The sequence below is a fragment of the Penicillium subrubescens genome (genome assembly GCF_028828155.1).
Source record: "Penicillium subrubescens strain IBT 31985 chromosome Unknown utg000005l_segment0_segment0, whole genome shotgun sequence".
Classification (NCBI taxonomy): domain Eukaryota; kingdom Fungi; phylum Ascomycota; class Eurotiomycetes; order Eurotiales; family Aspergillaceae; genus Penicillium; species Penicillium subrubescens.
Window position 1 is genome coordinate 753648 of NW_026643155.1, and position 22579 is coordinate 776226.

At 49.6% G+C, this 22579-nt stretch overlaps 8 protein-coding genes across 8 annotated transcripts; 6 read left to right on the forward strand and 2 right to left on the reverse strand.

Annotated features, from left to right (window-relative positions):
* Positions 1-1127: 1127 nt before the first annotated feature.
* On the reverse strand, positions 1128-2376 carry N7473_006802 (DNA-directed RNA polymerase I subunit RPA43; the record flags this gene model as incomplete). Its single annotated transcript, XM_057152742.1, is given in 2 exon segments — positions 1128-1874; positions 1888-2376. The coding sequence occupies 2 exon segments, from the start codon at positions 2374-2376 to the stop codon at positions 1128-1130; spliced, it is 1236 nt and encodes a 411-aa protein (XP_057007080.1).
* Positions 2377-2578: 202 nt separating this feature from the next.
* On the forward strand, positions 2579-3943 carry N7473_006803 (J domain-containing protein). Its single transcript, XM_057152743.1, has 3 exons — positions 2579-2703; positions 2792-3316; positions 3387-3943. Exons 1-3 carry the CDS (start codon positions 2659-2661, stop codon positions 3882-3884), a joined length of 1068 nt encoding a protein of 355 aa, XP_057007081.1. The 5' UTR covers positions 2579-2658; the 3' UTR covers positions 3885-3943.
* Positions 3944-5667: 1724 nt separating this feature from the next.
* Positions 5668-6584, forward strand: N7473_006804 (uncharacterized protein; the record flags this gene model as incomplete). Its single annotated transcript, XM_057152744.1, has 2 exons — positions 5668-6083; positions 6179-6584. 2 exons carry the CDS (start codon positions 5668-5670, stop codon positions 6582-6584), a joined length of 822 nt encoding a protein of 273 aa, XP_057007082.1.
* A 1181-nt stretch (positions 6585-7765) lies between these two features.
* On the forward strand, positions 7766-10212 carry N7473_006805 (uncharacterized protein; the record flags this gene model as incomplete). The annotated part of the gene is made up of 6 exons (XM_057152745.1): positions 7766-8565; positions 8647-8873; positions 8941-9071; positions 9133-9379; positions 9461-9988; positions 10082-10212. 6 exons carry the CDS (start codon positions 7766-7768, stop codon positions 10210-10212), a joined length of 2064 nt encoding a protein of 687 aa, XP_057007083.1.
* Positions 10213-11760: 1548 nt separating this feature from the next.
* On the forward strand, positions 11761-12446 carry N7473_006806 (NADH-ubiquinone oxidoreductase 19.3 kDa subunit mitochondrial precursor; the record flags this gene model as incomplete). The annotated part of the gene is made up of 4 exons (XM_057152746.1): positions 11761-11859; positions 11945-12186; positions 12241-12299; positions 12352-12446. The coding sequence occupies 4 exons, from the start codon at positions 11761-11763 to the stop codon at positions 12444-12446; spliced, it is 495 nt and encodes a 164-aa protein (XP_057007084.1).
* A 583-nt stretch (positions 12447-13029) lies between these two features.
* Positions 13030-14346, reverse strand: N7473_006807 (caspase family protein; the record flags this gene model as incomplete). Its single annotated transcript, XM_057152747.1, has 6 exons — positions 13030-13131; positions 13192-13253; positions 13323-13737; positions 13810-13870; positions 13961-13997; positions 14067-14346. The coding sequence occupies 6 exons, from the start codon at positions 14344-14346 to the stop codon at positions 13030-13032; spliced, it is 957 nt and encodes a 318-aa protein (XP_057007085.1).
* A 919-nt stretch (positions 14347-15265) lies between these two features.
* Positions 15266-17298, forward strand: N7473_006808 (putative MFS alpha-glucoside transporter; the record flags this gene model as incomplete). Its single annotated transcript, XM_057152748.1, has 6 exons — positions 15266-15481; positions 15552-15851; positions 15929-16354; positions 16439-16901; positions 16987-17157; positions 17222-17298. 6 exons carry the CDS (start codon positions 15266-15268, stop codon positions 17296-17298), a joined length of 1653 nt encoding a protein of 550 aa, XP_057007086.1.
* A 1487-nt stretch (positions 17299-18785) lies between these two features.
* On the forward strand, positions 18786-20311 carry N7473_006809 (glycoside hydrolase family 39 protein; the record flags this gene model as incomplete). Its single annotated transcript, XM_057152749.1, has 4 exons — positions 18786-18959; positions 19013-19114; positions 19164-19471; positions 19534-20311. The coding sequence occupies 4 exons, from the start codon at positions 18786-18788 to the stop codon at positions 20309-20311; spliced, it is 1362 nt and encodes a 453-aa protein (XP_057007087.1).
* Between the last annotated feature and the right edge of the window lie 2268 nt (positions 20312-22579).

Here is a 22579-nt window from a genome sequence, read left to right on the forward strand (position 1 = left end):
TCGGGAATAAGAGCGGGTGGTTGGTTTTAAAGTTGGTAGTAGTGGTCGTGTTAGATTCCAAGTAGAGAATGCCCGTATAGACAGAGAATGATGTAGGTGTGATGAGGATGGATATTTTTGGGATATAGTACGAATAGATGTAGTAGAGTATTTCAAAGCTGAAGCTGAAGCTGGAGCTGGAGATGGAGCTGGAGATGGAGCTTGGGTAGGAATTAAATTGCGGGCGGAGGTGGAAAAGGGAGAATGGGCACAACAGGAACAGACACAGTAGTAAGTACTATTGGCGGACGATTGACAACCACACCGACACCGACACCTATGGGCAAATCGTGATTGTGTACCAAGGGAGGTGATTGGTGAGTAGCGGTGACGCAGACCCGAGCGGGGGAGTCGATTGAGAGAGAAGAGGGGTTTGAGCGATGAGACCATCGGCGATTTGGTGGGGGATGATGGAGGAGGGAAAGGGATCGAGATCGGAGATGGAATAGTTGGATTGGCGGAATGGGTGGTAAGACTAGGTGGGTTGGATTTATCAAGATTGATGGGAGCTGCTATTTAAGTTGGATATTCTATTCGGTACTTTGACATGACCGGATTCATCCAGAATACGGAGGACAATCATCAAGAATGGAGATCGGGAGGATGGTGAAGTATAAGGGACCAGTGACATCACCGTGACTGTGGGGAATTGACCAATCAGCGGGCTGGATTGGTCACCATTCCCTGTTCTCCGGTTCGACTGGGAAGGGTCTAGGAGTCTAGACAACTACAGTTCAGGCTGTAATTATTTGGGTATCAGATGGAAGCCCACTTCAAGCTTGTATCAGCATTATCTTCTAGACAAGACTTTTACTTGAGATATTTCTACTAAGTCCTGTAGTTTAATCAAAGAAGACAGATCGTACTCAGTAGTATAGCATAGTATGAATTGCTCTGCAAGTGACATATACACATGTGGCATGAATCTTTTAAACCGGAACGCCCACCGCGAATGTAAAGTCCAATATAAATGGCGAATATCAAAACATATCGGCAGTCTCAGCAGAGGGCTACCGATTTCCCGTCCAGTGAAAAAAGCCTGGTCAAATTCAGAGGTGCCAATGCTAGACCTCCACTGCCAGACCAACTCATTTATTGCTCTTCTCCTTCTTCTCCTTCTTAGACTTGGACTTGTCCTTTTTCTCCTTCTTTTCTTTCTTCTCCTTCTTCTTCTCCACGGGCTCGGACACACTCACACTCTCACCAGTAGGCTCCTCGATCTCCACAACAGAAACATCAACCACCGCATCCGCGGCCGGCGAGCTTGAAATCGGCACAATCCTGCCATTCTTCCTCCTGGGTGAGCCCAAGAACGAAGGAGGCAGTGCCTGGCCCTGTCTCTCCGCCGCCAAAAGTGCCTCCTCCTCTTCCGCCGTCAACATCGTCCCCTCAATACTCAAAAAGCCACGATCCCGTTCCGAGCCAGGAATCACGTCGATATCAACAACGCGGAATTTGATATTCCCGCGCACCTTGTGACCAGAGATAGACTGGAAATGTCCACTGGCTGCCTCCTCCTCTTCCGCCTCGCCATCGATATCGAGCTCGTCAGCTGCCAGCGCAGCGGGCTGGAACAGCTCCTTCTCGGCGTCGAAGCTTGGTGGCACAGCATTGACACCGGACTCATCATCCGTAGTCAAATCTTTTACGGCACCCTCGGACGTTTCACAGTCTTCGCCGGGAGGAACCCACGTCCACGATGTGGGGAGACGCTTGCGCTCGATACCGACGGAGAACAAATTCAGCAAAACAGCTCCCCAAAAAGCCCTCCGATTGAACATTGACCCAGCCTTCCAGGGTCTGGCCGCGCTGCGGGCGGAACACCAGGAAAGTAGCTGTCAGATAGACGTAAAGCACACCGTACTCGTCGGCACTGCGAGCCATAGTGAGCGGCTTGGGGTTTGGATCGGCGGAGGAATTGCGGGGTGTAGAGGAAGGAGGCGTAGCGGAGATCGAGGCATGACTGTAGGCCAGAACGATACCCTTCAACGGGGGGTAATAAGTGAGAAGCAGCGGGGAAATATGCTCGGTGAGCAGCGATTGTAGCGCAACGTTTGACGAGATGGAAATCGGCGCCAGCGGCAGGTATAGTGTGGCCGTGGTGAGGGAGAAGGGAGACCCGGGGGTTCCGGCAGTCGTAGCGCCAGCGCCAGCGCCAGTCGAGCTTGTGCTTGATTTGTCCTTTTTGGAACTGGACTTGGACTTGGTTTTGTCGGCGGTTTGGTCGACTTGCTTGCGCTTCTTGGACGGCGAGGCATCCTTGTTCTTGTGCTTGCGTTTGCGCTCCACGTCTGTGGGCGCGGGGGAGGTATCGAGGTCCATTGCGTCGAGGGCCATTCTTGACGCAATTGAGCGCTCCGCGGAGCCGGGTGTAATTGATGGGTTGGGATTAATTGGTGGTTCTTCTCGGCCTTTTCGAGATCGACAACTTTTTTTTTTCATTCTGCGCTTGGAGAAGGCGGTGGAGGGGCTGGGCGGTGACGGGGTCAGTTTACCGCCCGGAGTTTGGGCTTTGGGGCCGAGTATCATCAAGTCGCCAGCCTGGCCTGAGGGAGATTTGAAAGTGATTGTCTCTGATTTTTGGGATTGGTGGTTCATTTCCAGTCTTTTGTGCGAGATATGGCGTCTATTCTACCATTTATTGGGTGGTCATTTCTTCCCAATGTATGTGGAACACCTCAATGCCGAGAGATCACACGCCGCCTTGTAAACATAAGACCAGAGTGATAACTAATGCTAACCCCCCTCGCAGTATGCCACATCCTTCCTCCAGAATGTCTACTATGGTATTACGATTCGAGCAGGCGACCCTCGCCCTATGCCGCAGACACCACGCTTCGAGCGCGATCGCCGCCGCATCTTCATCCTCGTGATCATCAGCTACCTCTTCTACACTCTCTACGAGACCTTCCACCAAGTCCAAGTCGCGGGCGACTACTACAAAGTGCTTGGAGTATCACCATTCGCTGATGAGCGCACGATTAAATCCCGATTCCGCAAGGTCGCAGCCCAGTTCCATCCAGATAAGGTCGGGCTCGACAATGGAGCCGAAGCACAGTTCATCTTCCTGCGGCGGGCCCAGGAGACGCTGGCTGATCCTGTGAAACGGTTCGCATATGACCGATTCGGGCCTGATATGTTGAACTGGGGCGAACAGAAGACCATGCGCGATTTCGTGACTGCATCGCTCTCCCGCGCGGTCATTCCACAGTATATCGGAGGCTTTGCGACGATGATTGTGCTGAACTGGCTATGGTGGGCTAATTGGGGTCGCTACGTAAGTTCCTCCCAACACTGGTACACCAGGGATCATAAAATGCAATATACTAATACAATCCCAATTCCAGTGGCGCTTCTTCACCTTCGCCGGCATGCTCACCCTCGAACTCGCCCTAATCACCCACCCCCAAGCCGTCTTCATGCCAACCTCCTACCTCCCCTCCATAATCCGCGCCTGGATACCCGAAGAACAATCCTTCTACCTCCTCCCCTTCCAAATCCTCACCCTCGCCCGCCGCGCCTCCATCACCCTCCACATCTTCATCTCGCAAATGGCCCCGCCCACCGCCACCTCCAGCAACAACGGCGAGAGACTATCCCCGCAAACGATGCAGCGCATGAGCCAGCTCGTGCAGTCGGCGCGGGCGACGGATTTTGAAGCTACGCGCCTGCTGCAGCTTGGACTCGCGCCGTTCCGGGGTGATCGGGAGAGTGTGTCTGCGTTGCGACGGGGGATGAAGGAGGGGTTGATTCTTGGGGGAGTGCGGGCTAGTCCGGAGGTGCAACGGGCTGTTGCACAGGTTGTGGAGAGGAGGAAGGGGGAGAAGGAGGATAAGGTTGATTAGATGGGGATGAAGGAGGGATACATTGTAGACTTGATTCGTTGTACATGATAAGATAAATAACATTGGGATTGGCGTTCAATTTCAATCTTTTGGGTGGAACAATGTGTGGCGCATGAAGGTCAGATATGTAGATGGATGGATGCTGTTGAGAGAAAACAGCAGAAACCTGCTTAAGATCCTCGTGATATTGAATTAGAGACTGGGAGGGTTGAAGTCTACAGTAAGCGTGACTTACCCTTTCATGCAAAGCAAAGCAAACCTAAAGGAGGCGATTTTCTCGTATACTAACAAAGCCCAATCCTCGCCCAAAATAGAAGCTCTTTGAAGGAACCCTGAATAATGAAATCCTGATTCAAACGAAATATTTCCTTGAACGAGATATCCTTGAAATAAAACATCCTGTGACCTCGAGGAAAACCATTAGCTTCAACCTCCGCTCGAATAAAATCCAGCCGTGGCTTCATTCACACCGTGGCGGAGTTTCCGGAAAGGTTCAGGTCGTTCGCCCCCAGCGATAACCAAGACGGGGAGGAAAAGCAATAGTGGGCACAGGGAGATGGATTTCCTCGGGGTGGCGTGCATGATCACAATTGTTTTCTGGAGAGGTCATAAAGGCCGAGGGGGGCGGTGGTCGCCCCGTGATGGATGCCCATACCCGTGATCGGAGGGATCAGGCCATGGCGTTGTGAATTTGGTGTCTTGGGTATGTATCCAGTGGTCGAGACAAAGAGGTGACGAGCTGAGGATCAGTGCATACAGAGGGTTTGTGTTTTCGTACAGTAAACAGCAATACTGTTGTCAATCTATGGGCCAGCATAGACCACCGAGTGAGCCATTTTCGGGATGCTGCGGAGCTGGGTGCCAGGAATGAGATCCGTCGGAAAGGGAGGATGATTAGTTAGCCTATACTGAGAATTTTTTTACAAAAGGCGGGAGTTAGGGCTGGTGTTGGCGATCTCGCTCGGAATGTATTAGGAGAGTTGAATGATAAGAATGGATTGTATTGAGATGGTAGCATTTGAATATAGCGTTAGTTATTTACTTGATCCTAGACTTGATTGTAGAATTCTACTCAAGTGCTGCTAGGATAGCATCACAAAAGAAATTATTTCCCCGTTTCTGGATGCCTACGCAGACATCAAATCAAAGGCGAGGGACGTGCATTGGAGTCTGGCGAAGAGAGGATCTGCTTCGTTTGCATGGGAAGATCGGGGCGGGTATCGGTATTGTCACAGAGTCCAAGACAGCCCCAATCCCGGCATAGCCACCATACATTCTGCCTGCAATCCCAGGCTTGGCTTATCGGTAATACCATTACAAGAACGCGAAGCCTCACCTCCCCTTAGAGTCCCCTTAGTTAAAACTAGTCGGAGCGAGTAGTCCCCAATACAAAGTGGAAGGGCCGTACCACAAAGTCGCTCACGAAAGAACCTTTTTCCAATCGTCAGAGACGAGATGAAATCCACTTCGACCTTTCCCCCCTGCTCCCCTTCTTTCATCTCCCCCCTCCTCCCATTCCTCCCTCCTCTTCTTCCCATCCACTCCTCCATACTATGATCCCATAACCTCGCTGCCCTACTACAAATCCAACCACCACTTTGGCCTCAGCCTGCCAATCTCGTGAACCTAACAATTTAAAACAACCACGTCACGATCAACCCGCCCACTCATTCGGATACCGGTCGTCATCCCTTCAATCCCTCTTTCCCAGGACCATACCACGACCGCATCACGAATCCACGCCCTCGTTCCCTCGTCCCTCGTCACTTTCTTCACATCCACCATGCCGGCCGGCTCTACCCCCAACGGTCGCTCCAATCGAGCCGGGGCGGCCAAGAATGCTCCCACAACGCTACTCGTGACTCTTAAGCTGGCTCCCAAGGCCTTGCGACAGTTCTTGGACGAAGTTCCCGAATCCCCCGAGACCAAGACCCCCGAACCTACATCCAATCCCGACAAGCCCACGGAGCAGTCCTCACCGGCCTCCTCGACCGAAGCCCCAGCCGCTCGTCCATCCTCGGCGGACGCAGAATCAAATGCCGACGCGAACTCAACACCCGCCACGGGGGCGACCCCGGGCGACACGCCGCGACGGAAGGGAATCCCGGGTCCTAAGCCTGGTACTAAACGCGCCAACGGGCAGATGGAGCCCGTCGCGCGAGTACGCGGTCGACCCGGTCCGAAGAAGAAAGCTCGTCTGTAGGTTTATCCCCGAAGCAACCCTCGACAAGAACACCCCGACTGTATCTATGATAAAGAAGAAGAAGACAAGCTAACCTGCTATACTCTTACAGTGACGAAGGCGGCGAACCTGGCAAGGTGTCTGTTGCACCTCGACTGGGACCCAAGGCCAACACCGGCGCTATCAATGCACACCTCCGCGCTCTAGATCGCAGCGGCGCCCCATGCCGCAAGTGGGAACGCCAACCTCTCAAGCTGCGCAGCTTTACTGGTGTCATGTGGCAGCTACCCGCCTGGGGCAGCTACAAGATCGCTAAGCTCGAGTCCGACGGGGACAAAGTGGCTGCCGGTCTGGAGAACGGGGACAGTGACACCAAGATGCTGAATGCCCCTGGTACCGACACCGTTAATGGCAGTAGTGCTGTCTCGAGTGAAAAGAGTACTGGTGATGGGGAAGTCACACCTGCACCATCGAACCTGGTTGAGCCCTCGTCGCCGGCTATTGCCTCGGCTGCTTGAGCTGGGGCTGTACATTAGATCGTTCATTACTTTTTGGTTTCGTGTTCCTTCTTGTTTTCTCTTGCTCTCATCTTTGTCTTTTGCGCAATCATCTCTGGTTCCGGTTATTTTGGGCTTGGATTCTGGCGTTTTGTGGAAAGGGAAATGGTCTGTCCCAAGGACTGATGGGGTTTTCATATGTTTTCTCTGGCAGCACCTGGTGGTGGCTGTCCAGTCTGCTGTTCTACTGGGGTACCTGGAAATCATTTTGTATCATAGTTTCTCGAGGCTTCTTTTTGCTCCGAGTCTTTGGGATCGGGTGTCTGCTGGTTCTTTTCTACTTGCATGTTTTGTCTGTTTATTTCACTGACCTGGAGGATTTTCTTTCTATTCTGTGGCTGAACCCATAGCGTGTGCAGCTCCTTCAAAAAATGTTCATTTGTTTCTGGCTAAATCCAACGTGGTTCTTTTCTGTAGTATAAACTTCGAGTCTGCCGGTTAGGGCACGTTGGGAGAGAGCTTGTTGCTTAAACCAGCGCAGTATTCCATAATAATAGCATAACAAGTCTTCAAGTATTTCTCTACTAGGTAGCAGTTCCATTATCCTAATAATTTACTATCAACATTCCCATCTGCTTATCTGCTTGTGCTGGGCCTGAACGGGGAGGGGCCCTCGTGACAAAGCACCGTGCTCTTTGCTGCAACTCTTCCTTCTTTCCCCCTCCTTTTTTGCCTAACTATAAGAATCTTCCCCGCAGTTTCACGACAAGAAACAGATCCCTCGGTCATCAACTCCCATCTTTATTTCTGACCTTGGGTTGCTGTAAACCTCTTTTCACGGTGGGGTGGAAACGTGGGCGACCGAGGGCCACCACCGCGGGCTGCCCGAAACCCTCTCTTGTCCGTGAAACAACATTTGATTGTTTCGGCGGCTTGTCTCTCTAGTGCGGGCCTCGTTGTTGCTGCTGCTGCTGCTGCTTTGCTGCTTTCGGTCACCAGATGACCCGCTTATCACGCAACGTCAGCAATACATACCACCACTCTCCGATAACTGGAAACTGAAAACGTGGAAAAACCAAAAAAAAAAAAAAAAACAAGCAAGAAAGGGGCGGGCCTTTAGCCGTGCACATTCAGTTGGGTTGCCGTCATCTACTGCCCCCCGTTGTTGGTTGTTGGTGGATAGAAACCTTGACCCGCCCGCCATGACCGACCTTCCCTTCCCTGGTGGAGCTTCTCGAGCTCCAACATACGGCATCTCCTCCGGTCCCCGCCGCTCTTCCTACGCCTCCGTCGTCTCAGGCACTGCATTCTCACCTCCAACTCCAATCACCAGCTCATTCCCTCATATCTTCAATACGAATCCAGTCTCGTCGTATCCCCCCTCCCAGCCCGACGGTCGTCTCCCCCGGGCCTTGTCCGGCCTGGATGCCGCAGACATGCACTTGAACTCCGCCTGGCGGACCTCCGGGTCCCCAGATTCCCTGCCAGCATACTCGCGCAAGTATGCTGGCTATCTGCGCCCATCCGAGTTTCCGCATGGCCTGGGTCTTCTCGATGGCCCCTCGTTCTTTACCCCGTCCTACCTCCGCGACTCCCACTACATCTCCCGCCTCGACGCCGCTCATCGAGCCAAGCTCGCTGCTCAACAGCGTGATGTCTCTTCATCTACGTCTGCCTCCGGTCCGGCCCTCTCTGCATCCTCGAGCCATGTGCATCTCCCCCGCTTGGCCCCGTCTCATCATCGAGGTGTGGCATATGAGGTTAGCGAGAAAGAGCCCCCCGCTGTGACGAGTGATCAGGTCAGTCCGCTCCCCACGCAGTGGAGTTCTTCGGACAAATATGCCGGGCTGGAACTCTCGAATGATGGATTGGATGTGCGATACACGGGGCCGGTGCATAAACATGATCATGAGGCGGCGGCTTTGCGGGCGGATCATCCTATGCCGCCACAGTGCGGCATATACTACTTTGAGATTAAGATCGAGTCCAAACCGAAGGAAGGGTAGGTTGGCAGTGTTGTTTTCCGGAGGGGAGGATGTACAGTGTTGAAAGAATCAAGCTAATCCTCGGTTGGTTCCTATAGGATGATCGGTATTGGATTCTCGAGTCCCAAAGCTTCGGTCGAGCGGCTCCCTGGCTGGGAACAGGAATCATGGGCCTACCACGGTGATGATGGAAAGTCATTCTTCGGCGAGAGCCAGGGTCAAGGGCGACCGTATGGACCGACATTTGGGGTTGGAGATACTGTGGGTTGTGGGGTAAATTTCTCCACGGGGTCAGCATTCTTCACCAAGAATGGGAATTTTCTAGGTATGGAAGAGGACACATCCGGGATGAGGGGAGTGAGAGTGACAGACTGCTAAAAGAGAACGAACAGGAAATGCCTTTCATGAATTGCGTAACGTCAAGCTTTATCCTTCCGTTGGGATGAAGAAGCAACCACCCGTCCATCTCAAAGCGAACTTTGGACAGGAGCCGTTCATGTTTGATATTGATGGGATGGTCAAGGTGCGTACCGCCATGTGTCTTGGTTAGAATTCCCTACAGATCGAACTGACAACCGTAATAGGCAGAGCGAGCTTCGATTCAGTCGGAGATCAATGCAACAAGCACTGATAGTCTGCAGCCCCCGCTCAACGAGTCAGCATTGCTCCAAGAACTGGTAGCCCAATTCCTGGCACATGATGGCTACGTCGAGACAGCTCGAGCCTTTGCCGAAGAAGTCGCCACGGAGACAGCGGCATTACAAAGTGGTCAACGAGAGCCACTGAAGAAATACGAAGTCGAAGAAGACCGCGAAGCCATCAACCGGAACAGTAATGGCCCCCCTTGTCCCCATTTCTCCTTTTTCACATCTTTCAATACATTTTCAATTACAACTCTAACACTCTGTTCAGAAATCCGTGCCGCAATTCTAGACGGCGACATCGACAAAGCCCTCAAACACACAAAAGCCTACTACGCCAACGTCCTCGAATCAAACCCCCAAATCCACTTCAAACTCCGCTGCCGCAAATTCCTCGAAATGATGCGCCGCTCCACCGAACTCACCCCGGGTACATCATCGAACCCCAAACGCCGTCGCCCAGACTCACCCGGTCTCGGCATCGCCGACGAGCATGCCGTATTTGACCAGGAAATGGAGTTGGACGATGGGACCTGGGACGGCGGCGATGGGATGGATACGGAGGATCAGGAACCAACGTCTGCGGCCCCGTTTAATGAGGTGCTCACCGAGGCGGTGCAGTATGGGCAGCAGCTTTGCATGGATTATCCTTCTGATGAGAATGGGGGTGATAGGAAGATGCTTGAGGATATCTTTTCGTTGGTTGCGTATCCGGATCCGCTGAATTCGGTGCATGGGCATTATCTTGATCCTGCGGGGAGGGTTGCTGTGGCGGAGGAATTGAATTCGGCTATTTTGGGTATGTACACGGTTCTGGTTCTTTCTTCTTTCATTGCTTTCCAGACTTTTTGTTGCATCTCTTTGTTAGTATTCATGCTAATCCGTGTACAAGTCTCCCTCGGAAAATCCTCCTCCGCAGCCCTGGAACGACTATACCAACAAACAGAAGCTCTCGTCAATGAAATCAGCGAAGACGGCGGCGCCGGGGCGTTCATCAATGTTCGGAATGACGTTTTGCTTTGATTTTGACCTTTGATCTTTGTTTTTCCTCCCACTAGCGTCGGCGAGCGTCGGGGGTTTTCTTTTCTCTTCTCTATCTTCCACTTCCTCTACATCGTCTCGATCTTTCGCACAGGTTCTTAGTTTCTGGGTTTTCTAGGTGTGGGGTTTTTAACGAGGAGTTTAGTTTATTTTATTTTATCTCACTTCTTCTCTTCTCTTCTCTTCTTTTCTTTTTTTCTTGTTGAATCATTTGGGGTTCGATCTGCGATTACTACTCTACTCTACTCTACTCTTTTTCTTTTCTGATCTTCTAGTCCATGGTCTGGTTCTAGTTTCTGCTGTGATATGACCCCCATCTTTAATGCTAGTTAGGCGTGTTTTGCGAGGCGCTGTCTGATGCCTGGTTTCGGACCTGATCTGCTCTGCTCTGCTCTACTCTCCTCTGGCTTGACTTGATTTGGTTTGATTTGATCGGATCTAATCAGGTCAAACCCGAGCTGATCCGGCTTAATGGATGGATGAAGGAATGGATGGGATCATCATCATGTCCCTTTATTACGTGCTAGCCAGAATTTCAGAATGCGTGATCCGCATCATTTGATCGTGGGTCTTGTTATGTAACGGAACTTGAGGCCTATCTTTTTTGGATTCTCATTTTTTTTGTTTCTTGGTATAGATAGACTCTCTCTGCTAAGTGATTTCTATATTTTATGTCCGTGTCTACTCCTTGGGGTTGTTTGAGTCTGAGATGGAAGTGGGTGTAGAGGTCCCTGCATACCTTAGAAATGCTAGTTCCTATCGATATCAGTCAGAGTATCTAGTAAAATCTAGAAAAAGTCGTACAAACAGCGAGCTTTTCGCAGCCACTCCGCAACCTAAATTACCCTCGTCAAAACCACGGGAGTAAATCTTGTATAGTAATTCTTAACCTAAGCCATACAGCGACCTTCGTATAGCGATCCTGCGGCCCAGGCACCCGGAATTAGACTGGATCAGATCAGATGATTGTGTTGTGTTGTGTAGGTGGATGAGATGCCCGTTTTTGTAGAGGATGGCTCTTTCCTCCTGAGTCCTACCTGGGCTTCTGCTTCTCGTGGAACCTGACATCTTACCTCTCTCTTAAGCTCTTGAAAGCCCCCGATTCTCATCAAAGTTGGCTCTTACGCATCTTCAGCGCACCTTCAACCCCGTGAGTTCCTCGTCTCTCGTGGGGCTTAGCTTTTTGCGTTACTCACACACTCAAGGTTGTGTCCCCTTTCCGTATCTCGTGGCACATTCCTTGCACCTCTCACCCTCTTGCGCGTGCTCACCTTTCTCCAGACCCTACGTGTCCCTGTTTGCTCACACCGGTCATCAGGTTCAATTCCGAGGTTCGCATTTGATTCGGTACACATCACACACCCGATACACACCCATCTTCTCAAAATGCCATTCCTATCAATCTTCGCGGCTCGGGCTAGGGCGATGATGACTATTGCCCCGAAAGGCAAGTTGATACTCACAAAAGGATTACCGAGAGGAAAAATGATAGAGTCATGAATTCAACTAGGCCAACGGTTGTTCTCACAAATGCCAGCTATGTGGAGACAAGGGCCGATCAAAGTCCCGCCGCATTTGCTCACTGCTAGTGGGAAGATCCGGAAGGAGGTCGCTTTGCCATCTCAGGAGGTCCCGTCTAACATGGCTCAATATGCGCTGTATATATCCTCGGGTATGATAGACTTTCTGCAAGAGCTAACTTTGACCTCTTTAGGACAACACTCGACCAAATTGCGAACTGGGCCCGACATGGCTCCTTATACCCAATGACCTTCGGACTTGCCTGCTGCGCCGTGGAAATGATGCACGTCATGTGCCCGCAGTACGATATGATCGCTTGGGTCTGATGTTTCGCGCCTCGCCTCGCCAGTCAGATGTCATAATTGTCGCAGGTACCCTCTCGAACAAAATGGCACCTGCTCTTGGCCAGGTCTATGACCAGATGCCCGAGCCGCGGTATGTGATTAGTATGGGGAGCTGTGCGAATGGTGGGGGCTATTATCACTATAGCTACTCCGTCGTTCGAGGTTGTGATCGGATCGTGCCTATTGATGTTTACGTTCCTGGATGTAAGTTGACTACCAGGCTATTGTGCTTGCAGGTCTAACCATTTCTTGGAAGGTCCCCCGACTGCCGAAGCACTCATCTATGGAGTTTTCCTCATTCAGAAGAAGATCCACAGAACTAACATCACACGAATGTGGTATCGGAGATAGACTTGGAGGATGAGAGCTGTGAATTCTCAACATGCGTGAATCGTTTCATGGCATACGGAGTCTGCGGTCCCAAGTAGAAGAGCTTGGTTCAGAATTATCTCGCATTGATACCCGGGCTGGATCATAGTTTGTCTTTTTTTATTGCTATTAGATGGCCCTGGAGGGATGATCCAGTTCTCGCGAGGGACACGTATCTTTAGGACTTCCGAGGTTGATCTTAGCCTTGGAACTGGTGGTTCTACTTGTTCCACGCAGAATCAGATATCAGATACCCGCAAAGTTACTTATCCGCAACAGAGAATAAGATATTATTTTTTATCATAATCGAACATAATCAATCTAGTGCACTATCTTTGCCCCCCAAGAATTTTTATTTCTTCTTCTCAAAACTTCTTAAGAATTTCGAGCCGTTGTTGTATAAGGCCTGTCCGTAATGACTTTTGGTGGATTTTATCTTGAGAACAGCGTGTGCTTGCGATTAATAGGACATTGAGCCCTGAATGGAGACATTACACAGAGTGGATTCTTAATTTGACAGAGATTTGAATGGCTGGAATCATTGTAGTGCTATATAGACTTTGCTTCAGACATATACAGGCTGGTTCAAGTCGTATTTCCCACCCACAGACAATTGAGGAATTTGCGAGTATTTATCCTGTAGCATACCTCTCGTGGTTTGCAGGACCTATAAGCGGTACAAGATGGGTTAGTATATCTTTACAATAATCTCCCGGGGTATTCAGACCTGAATGTAACTCTGACGTGGATTGTTCCTCATAGTATTGATGAAAGCCCATGACATCGCGCCTAGATTCCCGTTAAAGACACATCCAAACATAAACACACCAAGCCAAGAAAATTCCAGATACTACTCACCTGTCGCAAGCCCTTGCATACTCGTATCAGCCGACGTCTGATCATCAGCACAACCACTAAACATCCAAACATCCTTCCCCTCATTCCGCCAATCCTCCACGAAATTCTCATCGGCAAGTCCAGTTTCATCCGAAGGTGTCTCGGGGTGAGTGAATCTATGCAGCAGAGAGGTTCCACGACCAATTAAGGACTGTACATCGTGCATTTTCTCAATGGAGAATCCGCCGTGTAACAGGACTGATGCCTCTTTCGCGAGCGAAATGCCCTCTTTGACGTTGTTGACTAGGTTCACTCTGCCGTCGGCGTCGGGCCGGAATACGTAGGGTAGTTCTACCGCGGAGCCAGAGTGGCAGCAGTCGAAGAGGATGGTTAATCTGCATCGGGGATTCATGGGGGAGACGATGACTTTGTGGAGCTTTGTTATAGTTTAGTACGTGTATGGTTTTGAGGGGATGTATGGATGAGGCCATTAGGTATTTTGACGTACCGTGTCGCTGGTAATTTGTCCATTCCGTTCGAAATCCACGGGGCATATCGTGTCATCGAAGCTAAGCATTGTCAGTACGGGATCGACATATGTTCTTGTAATCAAATGGTTCCATCAGGAAAACAAGATAAGATCAGAATGAAATACATACCCAGAATCACGATCTCCATCAGGATCCTTGACTTGACCTTTTTTTAGAATTCCTCGTCAGAAAAATTCCCAATATACTTCACTCCTCAGAAGAAAAAAAAACATACTCCCATGACCAGAATACGACAACCACAACGAATCCCCCTGATTATTCCCGGAAACCAACCAATTAAACGCAGCCAGCATATTAGCACCGGTGGGATAAAACGGGGTACCCTGATTCTCCGGTGCATCAGTCAAGATGACCATATCCCGCTGATCCGGAGAATAACCACAGTCGCGAACCAGGTATTCGCGAACGTTCATGGCGTCATTGATGCAGCCGTTTAACTGGTGGTTGGAGCCGGTGTAGTTGATTCCAATCAGGAGGGCCTTCTTTCGGGGCATGGTGGGTGGATGTATGATATTTAGGGAGTTAGGGGACAGTCTTGGCAAGAGTGATAGATTGTGGTTAGATGCCAAGGGGAGATCTTGGGAGGGGTTTAAGAGATTCAGCTGGGAGTGGTTGTGGTTAAGGTTTGTGAGATCGCCCACGTGGTCGACTCCCCTCACTCTTCTATGTTGGTTGGCCTGAGGCAACCATAGACTAGGGAGATATGAAGAGATATGTAGTATATACCATGATGATCAATCCTTATTATGTGGAGCCCTGATCTAGATCTAGATTCATTATTGGCATAGGGGAAAATTGAATAAGTAACTTTTCTGCCCAACTTTACAGGCCAACATCGATTTCCGGGCTCCGGTTTGTATTGGCAATTAGTAAAATATCCGGAGATCTTTTGATCCGAGCAGTTCCTGCTGTTGAGAGATAATGAATGATTTTCACCGCAGCATCTTCACCCCCACATCTCTGTACTCTCTGCTTCTTTATACTAAAGCTCCTCCTTGTAGGGCTAAGGAATGAAGCTCTTCGGAGCGGGGGTGGAGATGCCGAAGTTCAATTTCCCGGCGGGGGTGGAGCGTCCCCGGACTCCCGGACTTTTGGACTCTCTCGTTCGGAGATCCACTGACTGACCTTGAATCTGTAGGTGATCATCCTTTTACCTCGACCAATCGTGTGGCCTGGTAGCCCATTGAACATCTGATCTTCGACTGGTCGTTTAACGCACAAGTTGCTGCAAGCCCCGGCGGAGGACAAGAGCTCACTCTGACAACGAAGCTATATATGTGGGGGAATCTGTCTCCAGATTTTTGGAAATGCTCCCCCGCATACCAAGATATTCTTCCTGATCGGCTGCCGATCCGGTGTATCTGATTCCACACCCAGATCAATCTTGCGGATTGTGTGCCCGTCCTATACATCATGGCTGTGGATACTGTTGTTCTGACCGAGCGGGAGTTGGAGCGCTTGCAGCTTGGTGGTGCGGAGACTCTTGACCTGGTCAACCAGGCGCAGGAGAGTGATGCAGCGGACAGACTGTTGACGATCCGTGCCGCCTTGAGCAAGTACAAGAAAGCTGTTTTCTGGGCCATGTTCTTGTCTACCAGTTTGATCATGGAGGGTTACGATTTGGTTATTGTAAGTCGGATCCTTTGCCGATACAGGTCCTTGCGGCTTCTTGAGAGCTTCTCTAATGGCCAATCTCTAGATAACCTCCTTCTACGGCCAAACCCAGTTCCAAGAGCGATTTGGAGTGTATGACCCGGCCACTGAACATAACCTCATCCCTGCTGCATGGCAATCTGGCCTGTCCAACTCTTCCGTCGTCGGGCAGCTTGCCGGTCTTGTTGTCAACATGTATGCCCAGGACCACTTTGGCTGTCGTCCCACTATGATGTTCTTCATGGCATGGATGACTGTAACGATCTTCATCCCTGTTTTCGCGCCGTCGCTGCCGGTCCTGGCATTTGGAGAGGCCATGTGTGGTGTCTCCTGGGGTGTATTCCAGGTATGTCCATTTCCCCTTCATTCGTCTTTGATAGAAGACCAGCCGTATTCAAACTAACAATCTCAATCTTTTTCCAGACTCTTTCCACTAGCTACGCCTGTGAAGTTGTCCCCACCGTTCTTAGACCTTACGTCACAGCCTATGTCTGCATGTGCTGGGGGGCGGGTATTCTCCTCTCCTCTGGAGTTGTCCGAGCTGTGGCCAGTCTTGAAGGAGATATTGGCTGGCGACTTCCCTTTGCGATTCAATGGGTCTGGCCTATCCCGCTCCTGATCGGTGCTTATCTCGCTCCCGAATCTCCCTGGAACGCAGTCCGACGAGGCCAAATCAGTGAGGCGAGGGAAGCGCTCTTGCGATTGCGTCAGGACACCCCTAACAAGGAGCGCGATGTGGACGCTACCTTGGCGTATATCCGGTACACTACTGAGCTGGAGAAGGCAGAGACGGATGGAGCTTCGATCTGGGATTGCTTCAAGGGTGCAAATCTGCGCCGAACTGAGATCGTGAGTTGTTTTCTTTTCGATTCCTTCAAAAATTATTCTGAGGATGCTGCAGTAAAACTGACTTATGAGCTTTCTACCTTATAGAACTGTGTCGTCTGGGCCGCGCAAATCCTCTGCGGTAATGCCATTCTCGGTTACTCCGTTACATTCCTCGAGGCCGCCGGCTTCACCTCAATCCAGGCCTTTGACGTGAACATCGCGCTCTCATCATGCTACATCATCGGCGGTATTATCTGTTGGTTCCTTTTCCCGCACTTTGGCCGTGCCACAATTTACATGACGGGTCTCACGTTAATGTTCTTCTGTCTTATTGCCATCGGTGGTCTTGGCTGGGCGAGCGGCACTAAATCCCAGCTCGCGGTTGGCATTTTGCTGGTCATCTCTACACTTGTCAACATGATTACCATCGGGCCCGTCTGCTATCCCATCGTCGCTGAGACACCATCCGGACGCTTGCGCTACAAGACTATTACCATCGGCAGATTCGTCTACAACCTCACTGGAATCTTCCAGAACTCTGTGACCCCTCACATGATTTCGTCCACCTGTAAGTTTCTTTCCTTTTTCTTCTGTTTCGGTGCGGCGACATCTCCTCTCGAAATGAATGCTGATCCAAAATTTCTTCTATCAAGCATGGAACTGGGGCGCCAAAACCGCGCTCTTCTACGCCGGCACCAATCTCCTCTGCAACCTCTGGTGTTGGTTCCGTCTCCCAGAGACCAAGGACCGCACCTTTGGTGAAATCGATCTTCTCTTCGCTAATAACGTGCCCGCACGCAAGTTCAGGACTACCAGAGTCGAACGTAAGTATTTACTCCGTCGTTGCCTTTACGTTGCAAAAAGAAGCTCTAACATGCGAGTGTATAGAATTTTCTCAGCAAGAATATGTTCCCAAAGAAGCGGAGGCTGGTGTGCAGTCTACTACCCATGTGGAGGATCTCTGAGGAAGCGCGGAGATGTATTTGGTTAGGAGGGTGGTACTAAGTGTTTTAATTTACTCCTGTGTTAATTTATATAATGGAATGAAAGAGTTTCTCAATGCTTGTGGTCAATATGGGCAGTAGCGTATACAGTGACCTTATACTTTGGATACACAGAGCCAAGCAAATTAATTAGAAAGTAAAGAGTAGGACAGTATTTAACTCGAGTTGAAGTTTAGACTTATTGATAGCTCTAGTTTCACCCGCATGGCTCTACTTTCACTTGTCACATCGATTAATTTTGTGGGTTGAGTTTGCTGAGATGAAGAATTTCCACATAGATCAGTTCTCGGTTGTCTAATCTGACCGTACCGGTGCTGGCTCGGACGATTGAGTGAGTATACGCTAAAGATCAGTTACATGTGTCGAGTTCGAAGGGCTATCTCTATGTATTGAAAGACAAGATTTCAAGCCTTGGTACAACTACCAACACTAGTTTAATGCGAAGAGACAATGAACAATCTCTTCGTAGAATCAGTACTCTCGTCGTTGTCTTAAACTTCACTCCGACAGTCCCCACCTTAGATAAAGCTGCTTTAGGCAAGGACCACGTGGTTTCAGTGATACAGAGAAGATAATCTGAGAAAATAAAATACAACTAGTGACTCGAAAATGAGTAAGGAGGCAGCTATATACCTTAGTTGATAGCCTAGCCCGAGCCCTCCGAACTCCGGGAGCAGCAGTAAAGAACTGGAACAGTCCCGACAGGACTGGCTAAGATATTACAGCATGTACAATTATAAAGAATTGAATTAGTACAATCAGTATCCGTCAAATAAGTTCCAGTTATATCTCGAATCAATAAATTGGTCGCGGGTGTAGATGGGGCGGCATTTGACACCAAGAGAAGAGTATCACCAATTGAGCTTCAAGTAGTAATATAGGCTTAATATCAGTTCATTTCGTGAGTTCGGAGTTCTCGAGATACAAGCAAAAGCCTAAACACCAGCTTCAAAGGCACTTTTTGATGATGATATTCTGCACGGAACTACGGAGTTTGGGGTGCCCTAAAGAGGTAGATTTCCGGAACCTAACCCGAGCCCCGCAGGCCGATGAAGGAGCCCGTCAGGAGTGAATTGCGGGGGAGAACAGTACAAACTCCGGAGGAGACAGACTGACTCCGGTCCGAATGGGTGACCTGCAGATCCTCAGCCGGGACTTTTGATTAGGAGTAAGAACCAATTGACTACCCCGCGCGGAGATTGTCTCGGTTAAGGCTTCCCCGGATTTTCCGCCCCACGTTGGATTCCTGAAGAATTCATGCAGAATTGCAGATTTCAATTAAGGTACTCCGCATGGAATGTCAGGAGCTATGCCCGCAGCCTGCAGGCAAGGGGGATGCAATATAAAAAAGCCCGATAAACCCCACAAAATCTGGACCGAAACAGAAACAATTTACACTCTCAGCTTCAGATTCCTACTTTGAGAAATTTTCTCATATAATCACCAAGATGCGTTGGGACTTGATACAGGCTCTTGCTCTCATACAGTTGGCCTCTGCAGGTCCTGTTGAGAAAAGAGATACTGTTACGGCTCAGGTGAACTTTAACAATAATACCGGTACTCCGCAACATCTGGCATCGGGACTCTTGTATGGTGTCCCCGATACTCTGAACCAGATTCCGGTAGGATATTCGTTCAACCATATTATTGAATCTTTATTCTGATTCTTTTGCAGTCGCATTTCTACCAGAATATCGGGTATAACTATGAACGTGCAGGAGGCGCACAAGTCGCTGCCCCCGGCCGTGGCTGGATCTGGGGTTTGACTGAGTATAAAGTAAGATCAAGGCTATTCTCCACTAGGGTAACACTAACTCCCTCTTCAGAAGCGTTTCCAGTCAGCTCTTTCAAATTACAAGACTGCTCGTGAATATGGTGCAACCTTCATTTTCCTTATTCACGATCTGTGGGGCGCCGATGGATCCCAGAATTCCACTGCTCCGTACCCCGGTGATAACGGAGACTGGTCTAGTTGGGATGCATATCTCACTCAGCTCTTCTCCGACATCAAGGCCAATAGCATGACTAGTGGGCTTGTCATTGATATCTGGAATGAGCCTGACCTCACGGTGTTCTGGAATCGCGATCAAAGCCAGTATCTGCAAATGTGGGGCAGAACATGGCACAAGTTCAGGTAAGATCGCTTCTGTATTTTCCTTTGAGCTCAATATTGAGAACTCAACTAACTTCTCTCAGGGCTGAGTTCGGTACTGCTGTAGCACTCTCCGGCCCAGCCAGCGCCGGTGAACCACTGTCCACCAATACCTGGTGGAAAGCATGGGCATCCTTCGTCGCCAGCAACCAGTCCGTTCCAGACCAGTATGCTTGGCACATGGAAGGAGGAGGCGGAGACCTTCTTTCAGCTAACGCAGGACTCGATCACTGGCTCGCGACATACAATCTCCCCTCGAAGACGATCAACATCAACGAATACGCCGTGTACAACGAACAAGTCCCCGCCGGTTCTGCCTGGTGGATCGGCCAGTTAGAACGCATCAATGCACACGGTCTGCGCGGGAACTGGCTCAGCGGCACCAATCTTCGCGACTACATGGCCTCTCTCCTAGGCAAATCTGGATCAACCTACTACCCCAACGGCGACTATCAGGTGTACAAGTATTACTACCAGAACATGACTGGCCACCGGGTCGGAACGCTGCCTTCTTCGGACCTGAAGCTTGAAGCGTACTCAACTGTTGGCACAGATTACGCTCGCGTGCTAGTTGGTGTTCGAATTGCAACTGGTACCTGGGAGTTGAAGTTGAACTCGCTATCGTCTCTTGGATTGCCGACAAGCGGGACGCTGAATGTACATACCTGGGGATTCCCGGTGGCATCAGATGTGCACTATGGAGAGGTGGATGCGCCGACTGATTTGGGTTGGTACGGTCATGCTTATTCGGGGGATACTGTTAACTTCCCTGTTTATCAGACAGACAAGGTAACGGCGTATGCATTTGAGTTTGCTATCTAGGAAGTGAGAAATGGCTTAGAGATCTGTCTCTACAGAGTGCTTGTGCAATGGGAATATCATCTTTAAATACCTCGTTAACTTCAGTATCACTTGATCATCTTCTTGGTCCGTTCGGCGACAAAACAGACGTTCGATCGTTCGTATCATGTCTGTTTGTTTGTCGTCCTAGCTAGTTACATTGTCAGATGCTCTCTTGTATAACATATTCTTCCAAATTGATGGTCATGCGTCATGAGCTTAGTCAAACTATCTTCAAATAGTTAACGTAGTTCCCGGCTTACCTGATAACCCGGTTAACCCGATAACCCACCCCCATTAGAAATTTTCAAAATCGATAATCGCAACCAACACCAATTAATCTAACTAGATAACACGATTTTTACATGAAGTAATCCTGTGGCCAGTTTTTCCACATCCACTGCAGGTAGGCGGAGCCCTCCTGGCCGGTTGAATCGTCTGATTAGGCAGATCGACCTCCTCATGCGATACTACCTCATCAGCTTCTACTGGCTGAATTAGCTGCTGAGCTAGCTGTAGGCCCTCTTCGATTGATAGGCCCCCTTCGTGTGTAATCCGTCTAGTCGATCGAGTGCGCTTTTGAGGTTTCTTTTCATTCGTTGCGCGTAGATCGGCGTTCTCCTTCACTAGTAGTGCAGTGTTATACAGTGCAATTCGATCTGCCAGGCCCGGCGCCTTAGGCACCAATGTGTGAATAACCTTATATTAAGGTATATTATATCAAATTATCCCCCCTCTAGGGATCGCTTGCCCCTAAGCGAAAACAAGCAGTATAAATATAGGAGAAAGCAAACAGAATAAGGCAGAAGGGTTTCTACCTAAAAGGGGAATAGTAAACAAAGCGAGGGCTGCCTAGTCGATAGGTAAACAAAGAAAGCGCGTTTATTTATAGATATCCCTAACCTTATCCCCTACTTCTTTTCCCTTCCTCCCTTCTTCTTCCTCTCCTCCTCGCCTCCCTTATCCTTATATATTCGCCTGTTTTATCACCGTTTACTAACCTAACACCTATCGAACGCGTTACGATATCCTGCCGAAGACCGCCCCGGACCCGGGCAACTTATACAGTTCCTTAGAGGCTAAAATACTGCTAGTCCACCCGCCGCCCTGTACTGCCCCCTATTCTGCAAGTCACTTCATCGCGACCGTTGCATCTTTTCTCTTAACGGGCAAAGTATAGCCCACATCCTTGACCTGCTAGAATCTACCTATGAGCTGACAGGTAGGCAAGAGCGGGGGTGGATGTTGTTTCCTTAGAATGTTGGTCATTCTCTATATCTCATGTGAGGCGCGAACACTGGTTGAGAATACTCGATTTCGGCATATTTTGATGGCCATGTGGAAATGGCCTCTGATATTGTTGCAAAGCTTGTTGAATGATGCGTTTGGGATACACTGTGAGAGGAAAATGGAAATCTGTCTTCGACTTCGGCTTTCTGACTTTAACCTGCAGCTTTACTAGAAAAGTGAGAAAGAGATGGCACTCCAAAGGGGAGAAAGGAGTAGCGATGAACCAACCACACAAGGCAATAGCCAAGATGGGGAGTAGCGTACATAGTCTTCAATATCATCGAACGTTCATGACTAAATCCCGATGCTTTTTTTGTTCTGGTGATAGCATACATACATTTACGAAGTTTTTGAGCCTAACTGGTCTCTTGCTAACTTAAAGCCCTGAACATGCTAATATGCGCTGAGAGACTATCTACGGTGCAAAAACGGACACCGCATTACCAAGCGGATCCCTGCAACTACCTAGAATAATCTTCGAGACCACCAAAGCCAACTAGCCCATTATATCAGAATAGACCACCTGCACGAACCTCCCCTGACAGATATTCACGGCTAGTTTTAATACTAATGGCGTAGATCAGGTATCAAAGCGGGAGTTGACTATATGTAAAGTCCTCGAAATTTAAGCGCAGCATGACCATTTCTCTGCGACTTCATCCCTAAAATCAAGCCTATTGAAGAATACAAATATTACCATTGCTGATATAGCCGAAACTGCGATAAGGACACTGGAGTACGCATCTTTAGTGACTAGTGTTTCCAAGCAGAGAAATACTCAGAGACATACCTCATGGCAATCTGAAACCTCCATAGGGATAATAACTTCTCGCAAGAGCTCACGTACTTTTTGGGGTCCCCAAGTGCACCGTATGAACCCTGAATCAATAAGAACATCGATGGTGAACCATACGGCACATTGACCGAGTCCTGCCAGAGCTCGTCATTCTGGCAAGAATT